The following is a 19,291-nucleotide window of genomic DNA, read 5'->3' as shown; positions in this document are numbered from 1 at the left end:
TCTGCAAGGGACAGAAGCATCCAGAAGAACAGGGTGCCGGAGGCGCCTGCACACACCCACACGCAGGTGTGTGCCAGAGGGAAGAGTGAAGGAGACAGACGTCCTGTGGCTTCAGGTCATACTGCCCTCCTCTCGTGTCGTGGGATGGCTTGCTGATTTTTGCAGATGAACTGTTTGACGTGGACATGAGCTTTAAGTGCACTTTGTTTTAGGGACGTTTACTAATCTCGCCTACCATGGATGTATTATTTAAAGGTGGAAAATGCAAGTACCAAAGGTAAAGCCAAACTTAGAAAGCTTACTTATCGGATTTTTAGTAGGTCTAAGTGTGTGTTACTACTATGGAAATCGGCAAACATTTAACTCTTACGGCTTGAGAATTACATTTTGTGTGTTTTGTTATTCTAGATATGGCTGTATCAGAACTTAATTAAACACAGCTCCCTGTTTATCAAGCAGCTGGATGGATCTGAGAGACCAACATGCTTATTTCAGATAAAGAGGCTCATGAGCCTCTGTTGCAGGTAAACTGTCCCGGTTAGCAACCTGACCAGTACTGGTCACCTTAAGTTTGATTTTCAAATTCTGAGACAGTGGCTTTCCATGGTTTTGTTTGTTTGTTTGTTTGTTTGTTTTGGTGGGAGGACTGTGGAACAGTCTTAGGTATTGCTCTAGGTAATTCTGGTCTGTAAGACAGAAATTAAAACACAGATACAACTACCTTCCAAATAGCATTTTCTTGCAAGGATTCCCTGGAACTATCTTGTGAAGTGCTGAGCCTCTGAGTTGCCCGTGAGTGACCAGCCAGCTGAGAGGACTCTGGTGCAAGGGTGATTTCTTCCCTAAGGTCCTCTACCAGATTCAGTTCCTGAGAAGTTGTCTTCGTCAGGCTCTCCCTCATCTGTGAATGAACTCAGCAGGTCGGGAACTGCCCAAGGATATGTGGACTGGAGAATAAGAAAGAAGTAGAGCTTCTCATTTAGAAGATCAGATGCCTCTGTAAGAGTGGATGACGTACGGGTTGGGTTGGCTCAGTGGTAGCACATGCTCAGTGGGCACAAGGCCCTGGATTGGACCCCAGTACTCCCCCCCCCCCCCCCCCCCCCCCGAAAGAGAAGTTTGTGTGAACAGGTAGGTCAGAGTTGGTGCCACGTCTCTTCGGGTTAGGTGGAATGGGTCAGTACAGTGCTGAGATCAGAGGACTTGAACTTTGTACTGCCCTGTGACTGTCTAGGTTGGCACTAGAGTTACTAGATCCACTGTTTGTTGTAAACCAAGGAGGTTGGAGGGTTGAGTGGGTCTAAGTGTGTGTCCTGCTTCCTGGGACTTCAGTTTCCACTGCATGAGCAGACAGCGAGCGCACTGTCTTCTGGGCCTGCTCTTGGTCTCCCCCAGCCTCAGAAGATTCCCCAGGCACTCATGTTCCAGATGTCACTGGGGGCTGTCATCTCAGCTGCATCTAGGTGTGCATCGTGTACAGATTCTTAAAATTCAGGTTTTCTGGGTCAGTTTCACGTGATACCACCATTCATCTTATAAGCAGCTACTTACCCACTTAAATCAGTAAATTTATTTTGAAAATAAAGATTAATTTTTAAAAGCTAATGAATATTTACCTTATTTACATTTCTTTTTACATCAGTCTCTACTGGAAACAACATTAGGATTGACTGATCAGTCCTTTCTTAAGAATTTAGGTGGGCACAGTGGCACATGCCTGTTAGCCCAGCAATTTGGAAGGTTGAAGCCAGAGGCTCACAAAGTCAAGACCAGCCTCAGCAACTTAGAGAGACTCTCAGCCACTTAGCAAGACCCTGCCTCAAAATTTAAAAATGGGGGACTGGGGATGTGACTGAGTATTTAAGTGCCCTGGGTTCATTCCCGGTACCAAAAAAAAGGATTCATGGAGTTCCTACTAGGTGCCAGGCAGTTCTCAGCACTGAGGGTACAGCTGCAGCAAGCAGGGATTCTTGTTCTTCTTGGGTTCTGTCTAATCTAGAAAACCAAAATAGAGATAAATAAGTAAAATACAAAAAAGGTAAGCAAGTTTGTGGGAGGCTGAGGAGGAGAGGGGCTCATGAACTTTGGGTGGCCTTTCTGGACAGTCTAGTAGCAAGGTGCCTTGGAGGCCAGGGTGGCAGTAGCCGTGCCGGTCCCCCATCTGGGGTGGGAGCCAGCACAGAGCCTCGGGTCTGGTGGGGCGTTGTGGAGCAGCTGGGCTCTGCTGGAGCGCAGAGGAGCTGCGGGGCCCGAGCGGGGCGCGGTAACACGCCCTGAACCTCGCTCTCTCTCCTTGAAGGTTTTTTGGGGAAATTTCATACAGAAGAGTAGAAGGGTGACCCCTGAGCGCTCACTGCCGCCTCCTGGTGTCGGCTGAGCCACTGCGGTCAGTTGCACAGTGACACCTCGCTTCCAGGGCTTCCCAGCTTCTCTCACAGGAGGCCATCCTGCAAAGCACGTTGTCTCGACTGACCTATGAAAGCGGTGCTGGGGCGGCCAAGAATCCTCTCTGGCCGTCCTGGTAGTCCCTTCACCCCGAAAGGGCACTGTCGGCACCCAGGCCTGCTTGGGTCACCGTCACAACATATTGTACAGCTTTCCCTCTCTTTTAAAAACAGTCTCGGTGACCACACAGTGCCTGTGTTGTCTCCCCCATGACTCCAGTGTGCTTCCCCGGAAACGCTGGCTACCGTAATGACTGCAGCAGAGTGAGGGCACAGCCGTGCCTCCTGGGGCCCTGCAGTCCCGCCAGGAGGTGACTGCCAAGGGCAACACTGCTGGCTGAAGGCTGTGATGGCATTAAAGATGAGAGCGTTATAAAACTGGACAGGCTGAGAGCCTTGTGCAGAAGAGGAGAACAGGCCCTGGGCTTGCCCCACAGAAGGAAGCTTGAGAGGAGGGGCAAAAGGCCAGGTTGGAGCCTGAGCCCACTGTCCTGGGAGGACAGACGGCTCTGGACCAGGTGCTGCTGGTCAGTTTATGGCTGAACTTAGACTGTCAGGTGATACCAGTTTCCCCAGGGAGAAGTCGGACTCTTGATAAATGTGGCCCTCCTCAGTGAGGGACCAGCGAGGTTGCGGCTCCAGGGCGTTTGCATTCTCTACCTGGTAGAGGCCCGTGGGCTCAGCCTGTTGCCTGCAGGTCCGCTGCTGTCTGTGGTTGAGCAGCACCTAGGCAGAGCTGGGCACGGCCCCCTGTGGCTTGCCTTTGGCCTGTCGGGCTTCACGTCCCTCACAGCACCGCTGGCCTGGAGAGCGGGAGTGAGGCCAGGCCGGGTTTCAGTCTGCAGTTCAGAGGGCAGTGCCACTGGCAGCCTGCCTGGGGAGGGGACCTGATGGCACCGGGGGAGCATTGCTGGAGCGGTGCCTCCGAGTGGCTGGGACAGGGTGGGCTCAGAAAGGGGAGAGGCCAGCTTACCTCATCGTCAGGGGCAGACGACCCAGTGTTAAGCAGAGACTTTTGAAAAGGAGACATCTGAACGACTAACATGCACATGAAAATACCATGACTAGTGGTCAGGGAGGTGGGTCACAGTGACAACCTGCATGCTGGTGTGGCCTTTGGTACCAAGCATTCCAATGCGGAGCACTGGCGACTCTGTTGCCTCTGTTACAAGTTCAGTGATCTCTTTCAAAGTTAAATGTGGAGCTGCTGCATGCCCTGGATTACCAAGAGAAGTGAGGCCCAGTCCACACAGGTTCGCCCTGAGTGTCCACTGCCCTCTGGAGCTAGCCGTCTGTCTTGTGAGTGTCCTCCAGCCATGCTCTTCCCGTCAGTAGACCACTGCTTGGCACGCGCAAGGATCAGCTTAGGAGGCACCACAGAGAGATGCTCGGCACCACCTCATGTGACTGTCCACGGAGAGAGCAGGAAGTGCAGCATGTGACCGTCCACAGGAGAGAGCAGGAAGTGCAGCGTGTGACCGTCCACGGGAGAGAGCAGGAAGTGCAGCCTTGTAGCCACAGGGAAAAGGTGGAGGGAGGATCTTCTGGAGGCACTGAGAGCAACTTTGGGGGGCGGTGGGTCAGTTTGTCCAGTGAAGGATGCACCCACTTTAAATGGATACAGAGTGGTGTGTATAAATTGTGGCTCCATAGAGTTAGATTTTTTAAAAAAGCATGAATCTATTTTTAAATAAGACTCATTTTTGTGACAGTGGAACCTTTCCTTGTGCCCTGCTCTACTCATATGAAGGGACTAGGGCCTAGGTGGCACAGGGCCAGAAAGTGCTATCTGTGCTACAGGGGTCCCTCCGGCGTGGGCAGCCAGCAGGCACCTTTGCAGGAGAAGCCATGCCCTCAGAGAGAGCACTCCCTGGGGTCATGAGGCAGCTCCTCCTGGCCTGTCTATGGGTTATAATGCTTCTCCCTGTGTTTGCGTTCTCCCCACTTGCTCTCATCTGTTTCTCCCTCTGGGGTTGTGCATTTTTCATCTCTATAAAACTAATGCCCACATACTGTTGCATAGTAAAGACTCTTTTTAAAATGCCAGTAACACCAGGCATGGAAGCACAGGCCTGTAATCCAGCCCCAGGAGCCTGAACAGGCGTATAACAAGTTGGAGGTTGGCCTGGGCACCTTAACCAGACCCTGTCCCAAAAACTGAAACGGGTTGGGGTGTGGCTCAGTAGTAAAGGTCCCCAGCACCAAAAGCAAAGTCTGAGTGTTGATCCCTTCCTGGCTGAGTCTTGCCTGTCTTCAGAGATACTCTGGCACTAACAGAGCGACCCAGCTGCTCACTCATAGTGGCCGAGAGGAATCTGGGGGGCTCTGGGGACATCGCCACTCCGCAGCTGTGTGAATGCGTTTCCATTTTGCAGGCTGCTGCAGAGCTGTAATGACGACAGCCTGAATGCTGCTCTGCCAATGAGGATGCTTGAGGTCTTCTCCTCGGAGAGCACTTACCTGCCCGTCTTAGGGGACGCTGGCTACGTGGCCTCAGTCATCGAGCAGATTCTGCACTACATGGTCCACAATGGTGAGCAGGGGGTCGGACCTGGGGTCGGCCTCTGCACAGTGCTTCTGGGGGCTTGTGCCACCGCTCCCTGCAGCACCAGAGCCGCGGGAGGCAGGCCCATGTTCCCTGCACAGTGCTGCCACTCTGAACCATGCGGGGTGTGTTGACGCTGTTTACTGGCTCGGTTTTGACCTGGGAATGTGGAAGGGCTACATCTGCTTTCACAAATCGTCCTGGCACCTGGACCCAGGATCTGCGTCCTCGCGGAGCTGCTGGGTCTTCAGAACCGAGCGGGCAAGCGCCCCGTTGCTCCCCTCGACCCCAGTGGGGGAGAGGGGACCTGCTGTGCACTAGCAGGCTGCCAGGGGGCCTGCACCCCAGGAGGTGACCCTCCCCAAGAATGCGGCAGTTGACACTCAGTGTCCATGCTGGCGCTGTCCTTAGAGCGCATCCCAGAGAGTGGAATGATGTCTCTGAGATTCCTCCAGGGACAAGTGAGCAGCACAGTCCTGGAGAAGACTGTGATGATAAGTAAGACGCTAGACTCTTACTGCGAATTGAGCCGTAGAGTGAAATTAAGAAAACCTCCGTCCCAGCGTCCTCACTGCTGGGAAGCCAGTGCCTCGGGAGCCGCCAGAGAAGCTCGAGGTCCCGGAGCCAGGGCTGTGGTGGAAGCATGAGTGCCTTGCGCTCTTTTTTTTTTTCTTCCCTCTATGTTAAAAATGTAGAGAAGCCCCTAATTAATTAAAGATGAATTGGAATTTGATTTTTTTAAAAATGTTAGAATTGGTGCTTTGTGTGAATTGACATATTATTAAAAATATCAACTTAAGGATAAGCATTCAATGAGAATTTTATTTTTCTTGTTTCCTGAAATTGTAGGGAAGATAACCTAGAAACATACACCATTTGAAATGTGTCTAAAAATAGGAAATGCTTAAAAATCTTGCACTGCAAGTGCTACTTCTGGCGTCGTCTTTGGTGGCTGCTGTTTTAATTGTTTTAATACAGTATTTCCTGACTAGTTCTGTGAAGTTTGAACCTCCTACTTGGTAACTATAGCTTATGTTGTTAAGTGTGAGCTGCGCTTTGATACCTTTGCACACTGAGAGCTTTTCATCTAGTCCTGCCATCAGTTCATCTGTTCAGAACACAGCGTGGCAGTGTTAAAGTCCTGCTGTGTTTTCTTTAAAAGAAATTCTTATGTCTTTTAAGTTTTACAGGAAATGAGCTTTCAGGCTTCCTTTTGATGTCACTGGTAACCAGTGTCCGCCGGTTAGAGTCAGGGTGGTCATGAAGCAGGTCTGGTGGCGCAGCACTGAGTTCAGTGGTCGGAGCTCAGGGCGAGGCTGTGTAAGACTGCTACTGAAAAGTAGCCAGACACCTGAGCGGACTGTGCCTCCTGTGTGCTCTCAGATCACGCCCGCACATTGCCCTTGGTGTTGTACAAGAGCAGGCAGCTATTTCTAAAAGAACCATTAATGTGCAACTAGAAATCCATCAGATGCTTAGAAAGGAAAATTTGGTAATGGTCCCGACAGTTACTTCTGCTTAGGTGTTAGTGGCCTGTAAACCAGTTAACTTCCTTGGTACCCAATTTGTGGTCTCCACATGGATCATTTCCTCTAAAAAGACCTTAGAGACCCTGGAGATTGCAGGTCACCCTCAAGACGAGGGAGTCAGGATGGGGGCATCCTGTCCACCAGAGAGCAGAGTGCTTCCAGTGGCCACAGGACAGTTTGAGGATCCCTGAGAGTGACAGCTGCAGTGGATTGAGGCATAGCAATACGTCTAAACCCAAGAGTTCAAGGCGACACTAAGGAACCCTAACTCTAATTGAGTACCGCGGTGCCCAGGAGACAGCTCAGAGCGCCAGCCTCGTTAGGAGCTAGATTCAAGAAGCTCGCTAAACAAATATGAGACAGTGGGAGACTTGATCACTGGCTAGGTGACTGCAGTATCAAGGAATTCATGTTAATTAACTCTGTGTCGTGGTCTTAAAGTAAGGCCTGCTGGGCATAGTGATGCACACTTGTAATCCCAGCTGCTTGGGACCCTGAGGGAGGACGATCATGAGTTTGAGGCCAGCAACTTAGTGAGACACTGTCTCAGAATAAAAACTAAGAAGGGCTGGGAATGTCGCTCAGTGGTAGAGCACTTGGCTCGTGTGTACAAGGGCATGGGTTCCACCCCAGGACTGGCCAAAAAATAAATAAAACTTTTGTTTAAGAAAAAGTATTCATTTTAAATGTTTTTCCTTTCTTCTAGGGTATTATAGGTCTCTCTATTTGTTGATTAACAGCAAGCTTCCATCAAGTATTGAATATTCTGATTTATCTCGAGTTCCTATAGCAAAAGTATTGCTGGAGAATGTCCTAAAACCGTTGCACTTTACCTACAGCTCCTGCCCAGAAGGTGCAAGGTGGGTGAGGGGGCGGTGGCAGGGCATTGTCCTCTTGCGGCACTCTGGCCGACCTGTCCATGGGGTGCAGCTTTGAATACAACTTTGAAAGTTAGATTCTTACTCTGTCAGTGTGGCTTGTTCATGAGAAAAGGTCGTGGTGTGTTCTGTTCGGCCTGCCACCTGCTATGATTCTGTGATTCTGATGGCCCGGTTATGTCCGGCTTCCAGCAGCGTCAAGACGTGGTAGAGCTCCCTGAACAGAGGAGACGCAGGTCAGATTTGACTTCAGCTTGATCTCGTTGATAGCCCATGGCACCTGGATTAGCTGAGAAAGTAGCGCCTCCGTTTGGAAGGGGTTCTGAGAGCTAGTTGCAGCCACTGCCTGGACGTCACGAGAGCTTTCCTTTCCCTTTCAGGCAGCAAGTTTTCTCCGCCTTCACAGAGGAGTTTCTGGCAGCACCTTTCACAGATCAGATTTTCCGCTTCGTCGTGCCGGCATTAGCAGACGCACAGACCGTTTTCCCTTACGAGCCCTTTCTGAGTGCCCTGCTGTCACGGGAGGGTAGACGCCCGAGCAGGAGTGCTGGAGCGCCGTGGCTGTTCTATTTTGTTCTGACTGTTGGCGAGAATTACCTGGGTATGAAGTACAAGATACGTCTTACCTCAACTCTACCTAGGTAGCGTGAGCAGATGACCAGGGAAGGCCGCATTGTGGCAAGTGTCACGTGGTAGAGACGGCTTCCTGGGCGGGGCCTGGGAGGGTGCACCTGTATGTCCCTGGGGCGGTCTCCAGGCACAGCAGGAGCAGCTGGTCTTTCAGCCTGTGTTCTGCGAGGCCTGTGTTGAGAGCCACCATGCACGTGGCATTTCTAATGTGCCCGTTGGAGAATCAGAAGGCTTGCCCCTAGGAGATTTTAACACCTGTAGGCACGCACCGTTGGTGCAGAGACCTAGGAAAGGCAGGCTGGTTTCCTGCTCACAGTGAACGCAGCTGGGTGGCCTGTAATCAGCTCAGTTCTGACAGTCTCCCTGCAGGTGGGGAGGACTTGGTCCTGCCAGCCCTCCCCAGCTTCAGACCGTGTGTGCACGTGGTGGGTTGTCACCTGAGCTTCCAGCCGATCCACAGCAACCGAAGTCCCTCAGTCCCTCCTTAGGCCTGTAGTTTGTAAGCAGCTCACAGAACTCAGGCAGCATGTCTAATGTCTGCCAGCCGCTACAAAGGACACAGATGGACAGCCAGAAGCAGAGACGCATCAGGCAAGGGCATGGGGAGGGCACACTGCCTCTGTGCGCCCTGGTACCTGTGGGTGGAGCGTAGGCTCTGGAGGCCCCCTGACCCCCCCATCACCTTGTCAGCATGAGTCCAGGCGTCATCTTTCAAAAGGGGCTCCTCGAGCACCCCGAGACCCTCTTGGCTTTCAGGACACCTGAGAGTTTCAGATGTGCTGGCACAAGGACCAAATCTGTTTCATAGCAAAGCGCAGCTGGAATTTCAAACACTGGGCTCTGGGTGAAATGCCTCCTGGTGTGAGGGAAGTCCCACCTGGTTTCCCTCCACAGCGACACTAACTGGAACTGTCCTGCTTGTTTCACAAGGGCTGCTCTCTGAGGAGGGCCTGCTGGTGTACCTGCAAGTGCTCCAGACGTTCCTCTCCCAGCTACCTGCCTCCCCTGCCAGCGCCAGCTCCCACGACTCCACTAGCGACTCCGAGGACGAGAGCGCAGAGGCCGACAAGCCCGCCAGCCCCGTAAGCCCAGCTCTGAGGCCCCCGGGACTCTGGCTTCCTGAACCTGGCTTTCAGCCACGAGCCAGGCTCGCCTCACACCCACCACCTTGTGTGCTTTTCTCTGTGTGCCTGTGTGGTGACGGAGGTGCGTAGCTTAATCTTAGTAAGGTCGGGTCACTGTGTGTTGATTGTTGCTCAGGAAGCGTTGCCCAGAAGTGAGGTCGTTGGGCCACAAGGTGAACCGTTGCCCAGAAGTGAGGTCGTTGGGCCCCAAGGTGAACCGTTGCCCGGAAGTGAGGTTGTTGGGCCACAAGGTGAACCGTTGCCCGGAAGTGAGGTCGTTGGGCCACAAGGTGAACCGTTCCTTGGAAGTGAGGTTGTTGGGCCACAAGGTGAACCGTTCCCTGGAAGTGAGGTTGTTGGGCCCCAAGGTGAACCGTTGCCCGGAAGTGAGGTTGTTGGGCCACAAGGTGAACCGTTGCCCGGAAGTGAGGTTGTTGGGCCACAAGGTGAACCATTGCCCGGAAGTGAGGTTGTTGGGCCACAAGGTGAACCGTTGCCCGGAAGTGAGGTCGTTGGGCCACAAGGTGAACCGTTCCTTGGAAGTGAGGTTGTTGGGCCACAAGGTGAACCGTTCCCTGGAAGTGAGGTTGTTGGGCCACAAGGTGAACCATTGCCCGGAAGTGAGGTTGTTGGGCCACAAGGTGAACCATTGCCCGGAAGTGAGGTTGTTGGGCCACAAGGTGAACCGTTGCCCGGAAGTGAGGTCGTTGGGCCACAAGGTGAACCGTTCCTTGGAAGTGAGGTTGTTGGGCCACAAGGTGAACCGTTCCCTGGAAGTGAGGTTGTTGGGCCACAAGGTGAACCATTGCCCGGAAGTGAGGTTGTTGGGCCACAAGGTGAACCGTTGCCCGGAAGTGAGGTCATTGGGCCACAAGGTGAACCGTTCCTTGGAAGTGAGGTTGTTGGGCCACAAGGTGAACCGTTCCCTGGAAGTGAGGTTGTTGGGCCACAAGGTGAACGCCGTGCTGCAGTGAGAGAGGTGCAGTCAGCAGCGTGAGCCCTGCCGATTCCGTGCACGTGTGTGAGACTTCCTTCAGATTGTGCTTCAGCACATTGTCATATCATCTGTAAGCGTCCCTTTTTTTCCCTGATGTTGGGGATGGAGCCCAGGCTCCACAGCTGAGCAGTGTACCCCAGCCCCCCTAAATCTTTTTCACTGTTAAGAGTGTACTAAATATCTTCAAGTAATAAAAGGCTTTGTAATCGTATATACAGGCATAAAACCGGTGTGTTTGCTTAGGTGTGAGTCTGCTGCTGTCTTCTCCTCCTAACTGAAATGGCTTGAGGTATGGCTGTCACAGGTGGCTATATTTTTTGTTGTTCTGGAGTTTTGATCAGTATTGTACATGAGAGTGGTCTGGGTTTTCCAGGTGAAGTAGGACTTCAGTGTCTGCTGACGTGAGGGTGGGTCAGCACCATCCTGTATCAGATAGCTTCCTCTGTCTGCGGGGAGTGGCAGCACTTGGGTCACTGCCAGGGTCACGGCTGGCAGACAGTTGTTTACAAGGAGGTGGAACGCAGTGTTTTTGTGGACACTGGTACTGTCTCATCTGTCAAGACTCAGAACTGTACACCAAAATATGAGTTTTATTGTATAGTCCACTAAAGAGTGGGGTCTGTAGATGGAATATAGGTAAGATTTTTGTTTTTAAAAGAGCAGATTTTTAAATCACCTTCCACAGAATCTATGAAAGTACACATCTGTGTAAACAGCATATCCCCTGCCCGTGTAAAGAGGAGGGCGTGGGCTCTGTTAGCTGGGGAAGTAGCAGACACGTCCTCCTGGGGTGGACGTTGCCAGATGGAAGCTCTTTCTTCCCGTCTCTTTCTTGTTTGCATCTGTGGGAAATGTTGTTGTCTTCACTACCTGAGGGTCTGGGGCCTTTTAACCATGTGGCCTTGTGCTTTACCCAATCTCGTCCTCATTCCCCTGCCTGGGGTCTTGTCCCTTCTTTGCTGGCCATGTTGGGGTGGAGGACCAGTGGCCCACTGTGAGCTAAGTCCTCCTCTGTTTCTAGCCAGGTCTGCTATGTCCTGTTCCAGGTGACCTGACTTGGTTGTCTGAGGTTCTTGTGGGTCAGTTTGCCCTGTATGAGCTTTCTTGTCCTTAGGTTTCTGTGTGATCTGTTCACGTGTGTGTATGATTGATTTCAATGTGGTACACTCTGAAACAGCAGTGCTGATGTATTGTTTGTGATCTGTGTTGTGTGCACCTTACAGATCCAGGTTAACAGGTGGGGTTCACAGCTTTTACTCTAAAGCAGCGTTAGATCTGGCAAGGTATCGTAGGAGCTGTGACTCGCCTGTGTCGACGTGTCCAGGCCGTGCAGCCGGCTCTGCTCAGTCCTGAGCATTCCTGCTCAGGTGTGCCTGTGCCCAGCTGTTCTGCAGGGGGCCGGAACCTTTGGGAGTACCTCATCCAAGTGAGCTGTGTGTTCACCCAAGGCTTCCTTCAGTGAACCACTGAGATAGTGAACGCTAGATTTACCATGAATGTCCTTTGATTTTTTTTTTTTTCAAGTTGTTTAATATTTTCACTTGTTTAAATTAATCACTCTGATAATTTAAAATGGAAATGCCCTCAGATGGTAATATGGATTCACCATGTTTGCTGTTGCAGTACCACTCAGTCTACAATGTATGAAATGAATTTTTCATAAAATGTAAATACTGAGCTGGTCATGGTGGTACACGCCTGTGATCCCAGTGACTTGAGACTGAGGCAGGAGCATTGCCATTTTGAGGCCAGCCTCAGCAACTTAGACCCTAAGCAACTTAGTGAGACCCTGTCTCAAAACAAAAAGGGCTATGGATGTGGCTTAGTGATTAAGCACCCTGGTTTAAATTCCCTGTGGCCCGCCTCCCCAAAAAGTAAATACTGAAAGCAGTCATGTTGGCAGGCAAAAACCAAACGTGCGAGTCTCGTGTTATCTGGCGTGTAGAATGGCGTCAGCAGCGACCTTGACAGGCTGCGTGGTCCCAGATGCACCTTTTCTGCGTTTCCTCCTGGAAAGCCAGGTATTTGGGGGAGGAGAGTTCTAGCAGTGCCCTCTGCTCAGCTGGGCTTGTGTGTGTTTCAGGAGGACGGCAGAGTCTCTGCCCCGTACATCACTGAGGAGTGTCTGAAGAAGCTGGACACGAAGCAGCAGACCAGCGCCCTGCTGAACCTGGTGTGGAGGGACTCGGCCAGCGAGGAGGTCTTCACCAGGATGGCCTCCATCTGCCACACACTGATGGTGCAGCACCGCATGATGGTGCCCAAAGTCAGGCAGGTCTCCCTGGGGTCCATGTGCAGAGCGAGCATGTCATGGCCATGGTGCAGCCCCCATCAGTTCAGCTGCATAGGAAACGGAACGTGTTTCTTCTTTTCCAAACCAACTAATACTGTTGGACTCTTTCCTGGCCCTATAGGTGGTCCATTAACAAACCAAGTCCCTTCTGATTCTGTAACACCTGCAAAGGAGAGTTTAGACCAGGCTACCTGTCTTGAAAGTTGGACGCATACCTTTGTGACAGAGCCAGCATATCACATTTCTTTCTGGGCTGTTTTCATAGCACCCTTTTTATCAGGTTGCCCTTGGCAGTTTAGTAAGAAAGTGTTTGTTTTGCAAGGCTTTGAGATAAACTTTTGGTTGGGACTAAACAAAGTGCACAAGTTTTGGAATGTGGCTGTTTGGGCTTAGATAGTCTAAACAGTAACTACTGCTTTCCATTTGGAGTGACAGCGGTGGGTGCGGTGCAGAGCCGCAGTAGCAGTTGTACTCATGTTGTGCAGGCAGACTGCAGAAAGCACTGCCTGTCAGTCGATGGGTCCTGTGCAGATGCCCCTCTCCCCACAGAGTTCTGTCTCTGTGACATGCCAGCCTGTCACACGCACAGTTAAACAGGTCGTGTAGACCAGAAAAGCATTCTCTGTCGAGGACGGAGAGAAAGGAGCATCAGCTTTGGAATGACATGGCATGCATGGGTGGTGCTGGCGGGAGCGCCCCCTGCGGCCACGAGGGGGAGAGGCAGAGTGCTGTGCCCTGGGGCCCCGTCACCTGCTGGCTCTGCACAGGCATTGTCAGAGCCAGGAGTGAGGTCTTGGGGTTCTTGCAGGGACCCCAAGCACAGGCCTCCTGGCTCTAATGGCACAGAGCCTGCTGCTTTGGGTGGTAGTTACTGGATTGCACTGTGCTGGGCTGAAGGGCCCCAGCCAACTGCTCAGGGTGCTGCATGGTTAGAGGCTTCTTGTGCACACACTGAACCTCATGAGCACAGCACCTGTCTCCCCCAAGAAGCCAGTATTTACAGTGTTTCCAGAGCCTGTGAAATAATAGCACATGGGCCTACTTCAACCTTGCAGATTTTAACTCCTTTCAGATTTGATTTTTTTTTTAAGTATTTAAAAGATGATTGCTACATCCTGAGCTGGTGACGCACGCTCAACTCCTGGCTGGTACAGTTCATCTGAGAGCTGGTCCTGCAGCTCTCACTTCTGTGTACCGTCGTTGTCAGTATTCAGAAGATCGCGGAGTGCCAGTTAGACAGGTGTGCATATGAGAAGGAGAATAAGAGATCGGTACACATGATCACCTACTTTTTGTGTAAAAAAGAGGGAAAGAATAAGAACAGCTGATTGTATTTCTGTAGAGAAACTCAGAGTGGGGCTGATAGCAGCCATGTGGAGTCTTTCCAGCTGAGTGTTCCTTCGTTGCTTGAATCTGGAATTAAGTGAGCAACTTAGAATTTCCTAACCAGCCAGGTGAAGAGGGAATGAGCTGCCAGCCGCTTTGTGTCTGTGTTCGAGATGCTGGTAGTGGAACCAGAGCCCTACTGAGCCGCATCCCCAGCCCCTAGCCGCTTCTCTCGAGAAGACATTTGCAGAGCTTGTTACTGGACTTGGAAGTTTAAGTGAAATCTGGACTTAGTTATTTTTTCCTTGTACTGGGAGCGCAGTACTTGTCAAGCACCAGGAAGCCCTGGGTTCAGTCCCCACGCTGCAAAAAACATTCACTACTTAAAAATATGAATAGATACTAGCTGGTTCTCTTGTGGGGGTGGGCCCAGGAGGACACTGTCCTATGTCCACAGTCTAGTGGCAGCAGGGCTCCCTAGGCAGAACCCGAGGCAGCTGTCTGAGGGTGCTCGCCCGCGGCTGCAGCAGAAGCACAGCTCCGCCCGCCCGGCTGGCTGTGTGTGCACTCAGCTTTCTTCGTCCTTCCTAACTGGACCCCGTTTTCCTGCTTCCTTCGTGGATGCTCTTGTGGTGGCTTCTCTTTTATTCCTGGGTTTCTTCCGCAGTCTCCTTCATGGGTTCTCTGCCTCCTGTTTCCAGGGCTTTGGGCTTCTTTTTCCTTTACTTCTTCAGCCCTTTCCTTTCAGCCGACTTTCCAGACGGTCCCTTTGGCGTGACCAGCCTCATCTGTGTGTGGTGTCTCCGGGTTCTCCCTAGCCTGGTCACATCTCCGCGCTCCAGACTCGTCTTCCGCCGGTGGAGAGGGCGGCCTGTTCCCGTACTCCCACCACAGCCCAGACGCATCGCGTCTCCCCAAGGCCCTCCTCCCAGGCCTGTGCTGGCGAGAGGCCCCATCACCCACCTTGCTGTCTGTGCCTGCTCCTGAGCAGGCCTCTCGGGAGGCCCGCACCTTCCTGCGGTTTAGGCTGACACTTACTTCCACAGTGCCCCACCTGCCTTCCGCTCCCATGATGTGTCTGCTTCAGGGTTTGCCACACTAGATTGTTGGCAGTAAAGCCACCCTGCTTAAACCTTGTGGTGAGTCAGGATGGTGAGGCCGCTTGAGAGGCCTCGTGCTGTTGGTCACCTTAGGCAGCTGTGTGCCTGGGTGGGTACCGTGCTTCTCAGCACTGAATGTGTAGTGATAGCAAACGCTCTTTAGCTCCTGGTTTACAGGCTCATGTTTCATGCTTTAATAATTTAGGATAAAATGATTATTAATAACTTGAATGGACAGAAATAGAATTGTTTCATTGCATATGCAGAATTGAATATTACATATTGATCATGTGATTTATAAACAAATTTTTATAATGGTTTTAAAGATGTACCTGGAGAAATAAATTTATTTCTTTGCCTGTGATTTCATGGTTGCTTTTATTAATATTTTCAGCGTGATGAATGGATTTAATCAACTATTGATTCATGTTAAAATTTGCCTTCTTTCATGGAAGTCGAACAAAACTAATGAGTATTTTATTTTATTTTATTTTATTTTATTTTATTTTATTTGTACTGGGGATTGAACCCAGAGGTGCTTAACCACTGAGCAACCCCCACAGCCCTTTTTATTTGTTATTTTGAGACAGGGTCTTGCTAAGTTGTTTAGGGTCTTGCTCCTTTGCTTGAGGCCGGCCTTGAATTTGAGCCTCCCAAATTGCTGGGCTTGTAGGCAAGCACACCAGACCCAGCCAGCATTCCTTTCTAAAAGCTGTATTTTCCTTCCTGTGTTTTACTGTGAGTTCATCCTACACATGTTGAGGTTTTATTTGACCTTAGCATTTAAAACAAAAATGTCTACAGGTTTTTTCTGATCATACTATTGTAACTAGAACGTGTCTCCTATCACATGCCGCGGTGTTCAGCCGAGAGCCGATTTAGAGTCCCATTCTGCCTGTTCTTCACGAAGTTCTCCAGTCTCTTTAATTTGATGTTATAGAGGAAATGCTTCTAAAAACTTCTTAGTTTTAAAATGTATTTTTAGATAGAAATGATTTTTGAGACGTCAAGCTTATTTTTGTGTTAGTTTCAGGACAGTAACGTCAGGCGGCCACTAGGTAGAGATTCTAAATGACACCAGTAGTGTTGCTGGGAGCAGGTCACGTGGTAGCGTCTCGATGTACACGGCATGTTGGGGGCTGCCTCTGGGCTGCCAGCCCGTGCCCACGCCAGGGTCCTGTGATCACCGTGGTTGTGTCCTTAGGCGTGTGCTATCTTCAGGCACAGCTTCACTGTACAGGAAATGTGCTGAACAAGGACTTGACTGCTCTTCTTTGTCCCCCACCACTTCTTTTCAGGCTCCTCTACAGTCTAGCCTTCAATGCCAGGTTTCTGCGGCACCTTTGGGTCCTCATCTCTTCCATGACAACACGGATGATCACGGGGTACGTACTACACGGGTGTGCCAGGGGCCCGGTGCTGTGGCTGCAGCACCAACACAGCGAGGCGCAAGGGCATCTGGAAGTGTGCGGCTTATGTTGTCGCAGAAGAATTCTGAATGCTCTTCGTTTCACACACAAAAATTAGTGCCTCGTCTTGCAGCTTTGCTTTGCTTGGTTTTGTTTTGTTTTTGGTCCTGGGGATTGAACTCAGGGGCACTTGACCACTGAGCCCTATTTTGTGTTTTATGTAGAGACAGGGTCTCACCGAGTTGCTTAGCGCCTTGCTGTTGCTGAAGCTGGCTTTGAACTCGCAATCCTCCTGCCTCAGCCTCCAGAGCCACTGGGATTACCAGAATGCTCTGCCATGCCCAGACTACAGTTATTTTTATGCATTATTAAGAATATGTCTCGGAGCTTGGGCTGTAGCTCAGTTGCAGAGCACTTGCCAAGCCTGTGTGGGGCTGATCCTTAGCTAGCACTACATACAAATAAACAAATAAAATGAAGGCATTCTTTCCATCTACAACAACAACAAAAAATTTTAAAAGAGAATATGTCTATCTGAAAATGAAATTGTTTTTAAAATCCTAGTATTTTGAAATTTCTTAGATCCCAGTGAATTTAGTATGTTTTTGACAGTGCATGTACAGATTTGAAGTAAATTTAATATTAAAGCAGTGTAGAAGTTGATCTGTAAAACTTCTTGAAATAATTTGATATTTTTTAATACGTGAATGATTGTATACCTTGAAAGCCAGCATCTTTATATGCACATTTTGAAATGTATGTATAACAAGGGGAAATTTCATGTTTAAAGATCCCTCTAGGGTTAGGAATATCAAGGTGCTACAATAAATCCAACGTGCACTTGGAAGTGGGTGGACAAGGCAACTGTACTTCTGCTGGAGATGTGCTGCCTAACCTGGCTGGCAGTCCACCTGATGGGAGGAGCTGGGGTTCCAGTCTGGTATTCAACAGATTTTAAAGTTGGGGCAAGTAAAGGGAAGGGTTCGAGTTAAAATGGCTGCAGTTGGATCCAGTGAAGGCTAAGTGCTATGTCATGAAAATGGACCCACCTAACCCCCGATTTTTCCCGAGCTGGGTGATGGTGGTGCACACCTCCCAGCTACTTGGAGGCTGAGGCAGGAGGATTGGGGTCCAAAGCCAGCCTCAGCAACTTAGAAAGGCCCTTTCTCAAAACTAAAGCAAATAAACAAAGCAAGCCCTGGGAACCTGCTGCAGCCCCCATGGTGGTGTGGGCTTGCTCTCCCAGGCAGCAGTCGTGGCTGCACTGTGAGTTAGGAAGGAGACCGAAGTACAACTGCCACTCCTGCTAACCGGCCGGTGAGGACAGCAGTCACTGACCAACCACCAGTTGGCATCTGGCTCCTCTGTGTGGGGCAAGAATGGAAGGAAGAGTTGGTTTTTAATATGAACCAGAGGCTGGTGGGTGGGGTAGGGGTCTGGAATCTAGGTGTACACTCTGCACTCTTTCCTCTGCACTCCAGTTTGTCTGTACGTGTTGGGTGGTGCAGCACGACCCTGTGCTGCGGATGTGCCTCCCAGTCGGTCCAGTCAGCCCGGGGACCGGAGCTGGCGCTGGTCACCTGCGGGAGCGGTGCTTCCTGACAGGAGCGTCTGCATGGGCAGCATCACTGTCCTGCTTTGCTTTCTTCTAATCTTGGGCTTTCGTGAGGAAAGAGAGGGATTTTTGGCTTTCTTTGTTTTCTTCCTGGTTGGATTTGGTTTGGTCCCTGGGATTGAACCCAGGGGTGCTCTGTCCCTAAGCTACAACTCCAGCCCCTTTTACTTTTTATTTTGAGGCAGGATCTGTGATCCTCCTGCCTCAGCCCTTCCGGTCCCTGGGGTCCAGGTGTGCGCCACAGTGCTTGGCAATAGGAGGTTTTAACCGTGACCCTGCCTCTGTTGAAACCTGTGGAGGTGGAGCGATTCATCTTAAGTCAGTAGACAGACCAGAGCCCCGAGAATACCTTGATGTCTGGAACTTCCGTCAGAAACGCGAGCCGTCGAGCGTGCCCGTGCTGCTGTGGTGCCAGGCACACTGCCGTCAGCCTGAGGCTGCGCTTTCAGAGCGAGGGGTTTGCTCAGGGCCCAAGGAGATCGGGATTGTTGGGACAGGTTAGCCTTTACCTGTGAGTATCCCGGCTTAGCAACAGAAACACGACCATGGGCTGCCTGATGATTGCTTATTTGTTTGTGGCATTTGTCTCTTGATGAGGAAATGGAGTCATGATGTATGAAAGAAAAATGAGGTATTGTTAATGATGTTAAACAAATAGTATTTTATAAGGTGATAGTTACACAGATTTTTGAAAACTACTTCTAAAAAGGTAGTTGAGAACTTCTTTTTACCTTAATTTATTCACATAAAGTCCCTCTTAAGAAATGTGTAGTCAGAGCTGAAGAAATAGCTTCTTTCGGAGAGCGTTCGCCTAGCATGCGGAAGGACCGCTGTTCGAATCCCAGGCCACTCAAATGAGAAGAAAAAAAAGAAATGTGTAGCATATTGATATATTCCTAATATATATGTTTTACATTTACTATCAGGAATAAAATTTTAAATGAAATATGCAATTTTTTTGTATGTGTGGCATCGGGAATTGAACCCAGGTCACTCTGTAACTGAGCCACACTCCCAGCCCTTTTTATTTTTTATTTTGAGACAGAGTCCTGGTAAATTGCCCAGGCTGGCCACACCTGTGATCCTTCTGCCTCTGCCTGCTGGGTCACTGGGAATACGGGCATGCACCGCTGCACCTGGCTGAAGTACACAACTTCTTAAAAGTCTCTAAATCCAGTTCAAAAGTAGTTCTGCAACCAGACTTGCACAGCTAGAACATGGCTGTACTGAGCAGCTGGGTCCCAGGGGCTGTATAGAGACGCCCTGGGACACCTCTGCCTGCACCCAGCCTCGCCAAGCACTGTACACGTGCCTGGACGGCCGCGAGCAGCGTCGGGCCTTTTTGCCAGTGATGTTTCCATTCACATATTTCACTGTTGATATTTGCTGTTGGAGTTGGAC

General features: G+C 50.5%; 1 protein-coding gene and 1 long non-coding RNA gene across 2 annotated transcripts in view; one reads left to right on the top strand and one right to left on the bottom strand.

Annotated features, from left to right (window-relative positions):
• The window catches only part of UBE3C (ubiquitin protein ligase E3C), a 92,722-nt gene that overhangs the window by 23,099 nt on the left and 50,332 nt on the right, over positions 1-19,291 (top strand). Inside the window, exons 5-11 of the mRNA XM_079150687.1 lie at positions 409-524; positions 4,820-4,977; positions 7,225-7,378; positions 7,777-7,997; positions 8,957-9,108; positions 12,231-12,418; positions 16,165-16,251. Of these exons, the coding sequence (XP_079006813.1) occupies positions 409-524; positions 4,820-4,977; positions 7,225-7,378; positions 7,777-7,997; positions 8,957-9,108; positions 12,231-12,418; positions 16,165-16,251 (1,076 nt within the window). The remainder of the gene's footprint in view (positions 1-408; positions 525-4,819; positions 4,978-7,224; positions 7,379-7,776; positions 7,998-8,956; positions 9,109-12,230; positions 12,419-16,164; positions 16,252-19,291) is intronic.
• Positions 16,424-17,733, bottom strand: LOC306667873. Its single transcript, XR_013765663.1, has 2 exons — positions 17,379-17,733; positions 16,424-17,346 (listed from the first exon to the last, which is right to left on the bottom strand). It is a non-coding gene; the product is annotated as an uncharacterized lncRNA (long non-coding RNA).

The sequence above is a fragment of the Sciurus vulgaris genome, assembly GCF_902686455.1.
Source record: "Sciurus vulgaris genome assembly, chromosome: 8".
In the NCBI taxonomy this organism is placed as follows: domain Eukaryota; kingdom Metazoa; phylum Chordata; class Mammalia; order Rodentia; family Sciuridae; genus Sciurus; species Sciurus vulgaris.
Note: the sequence above shows the minus strand (reverse complement) of the source record. Positions and strands in the feature narration are given on the sequence as shown.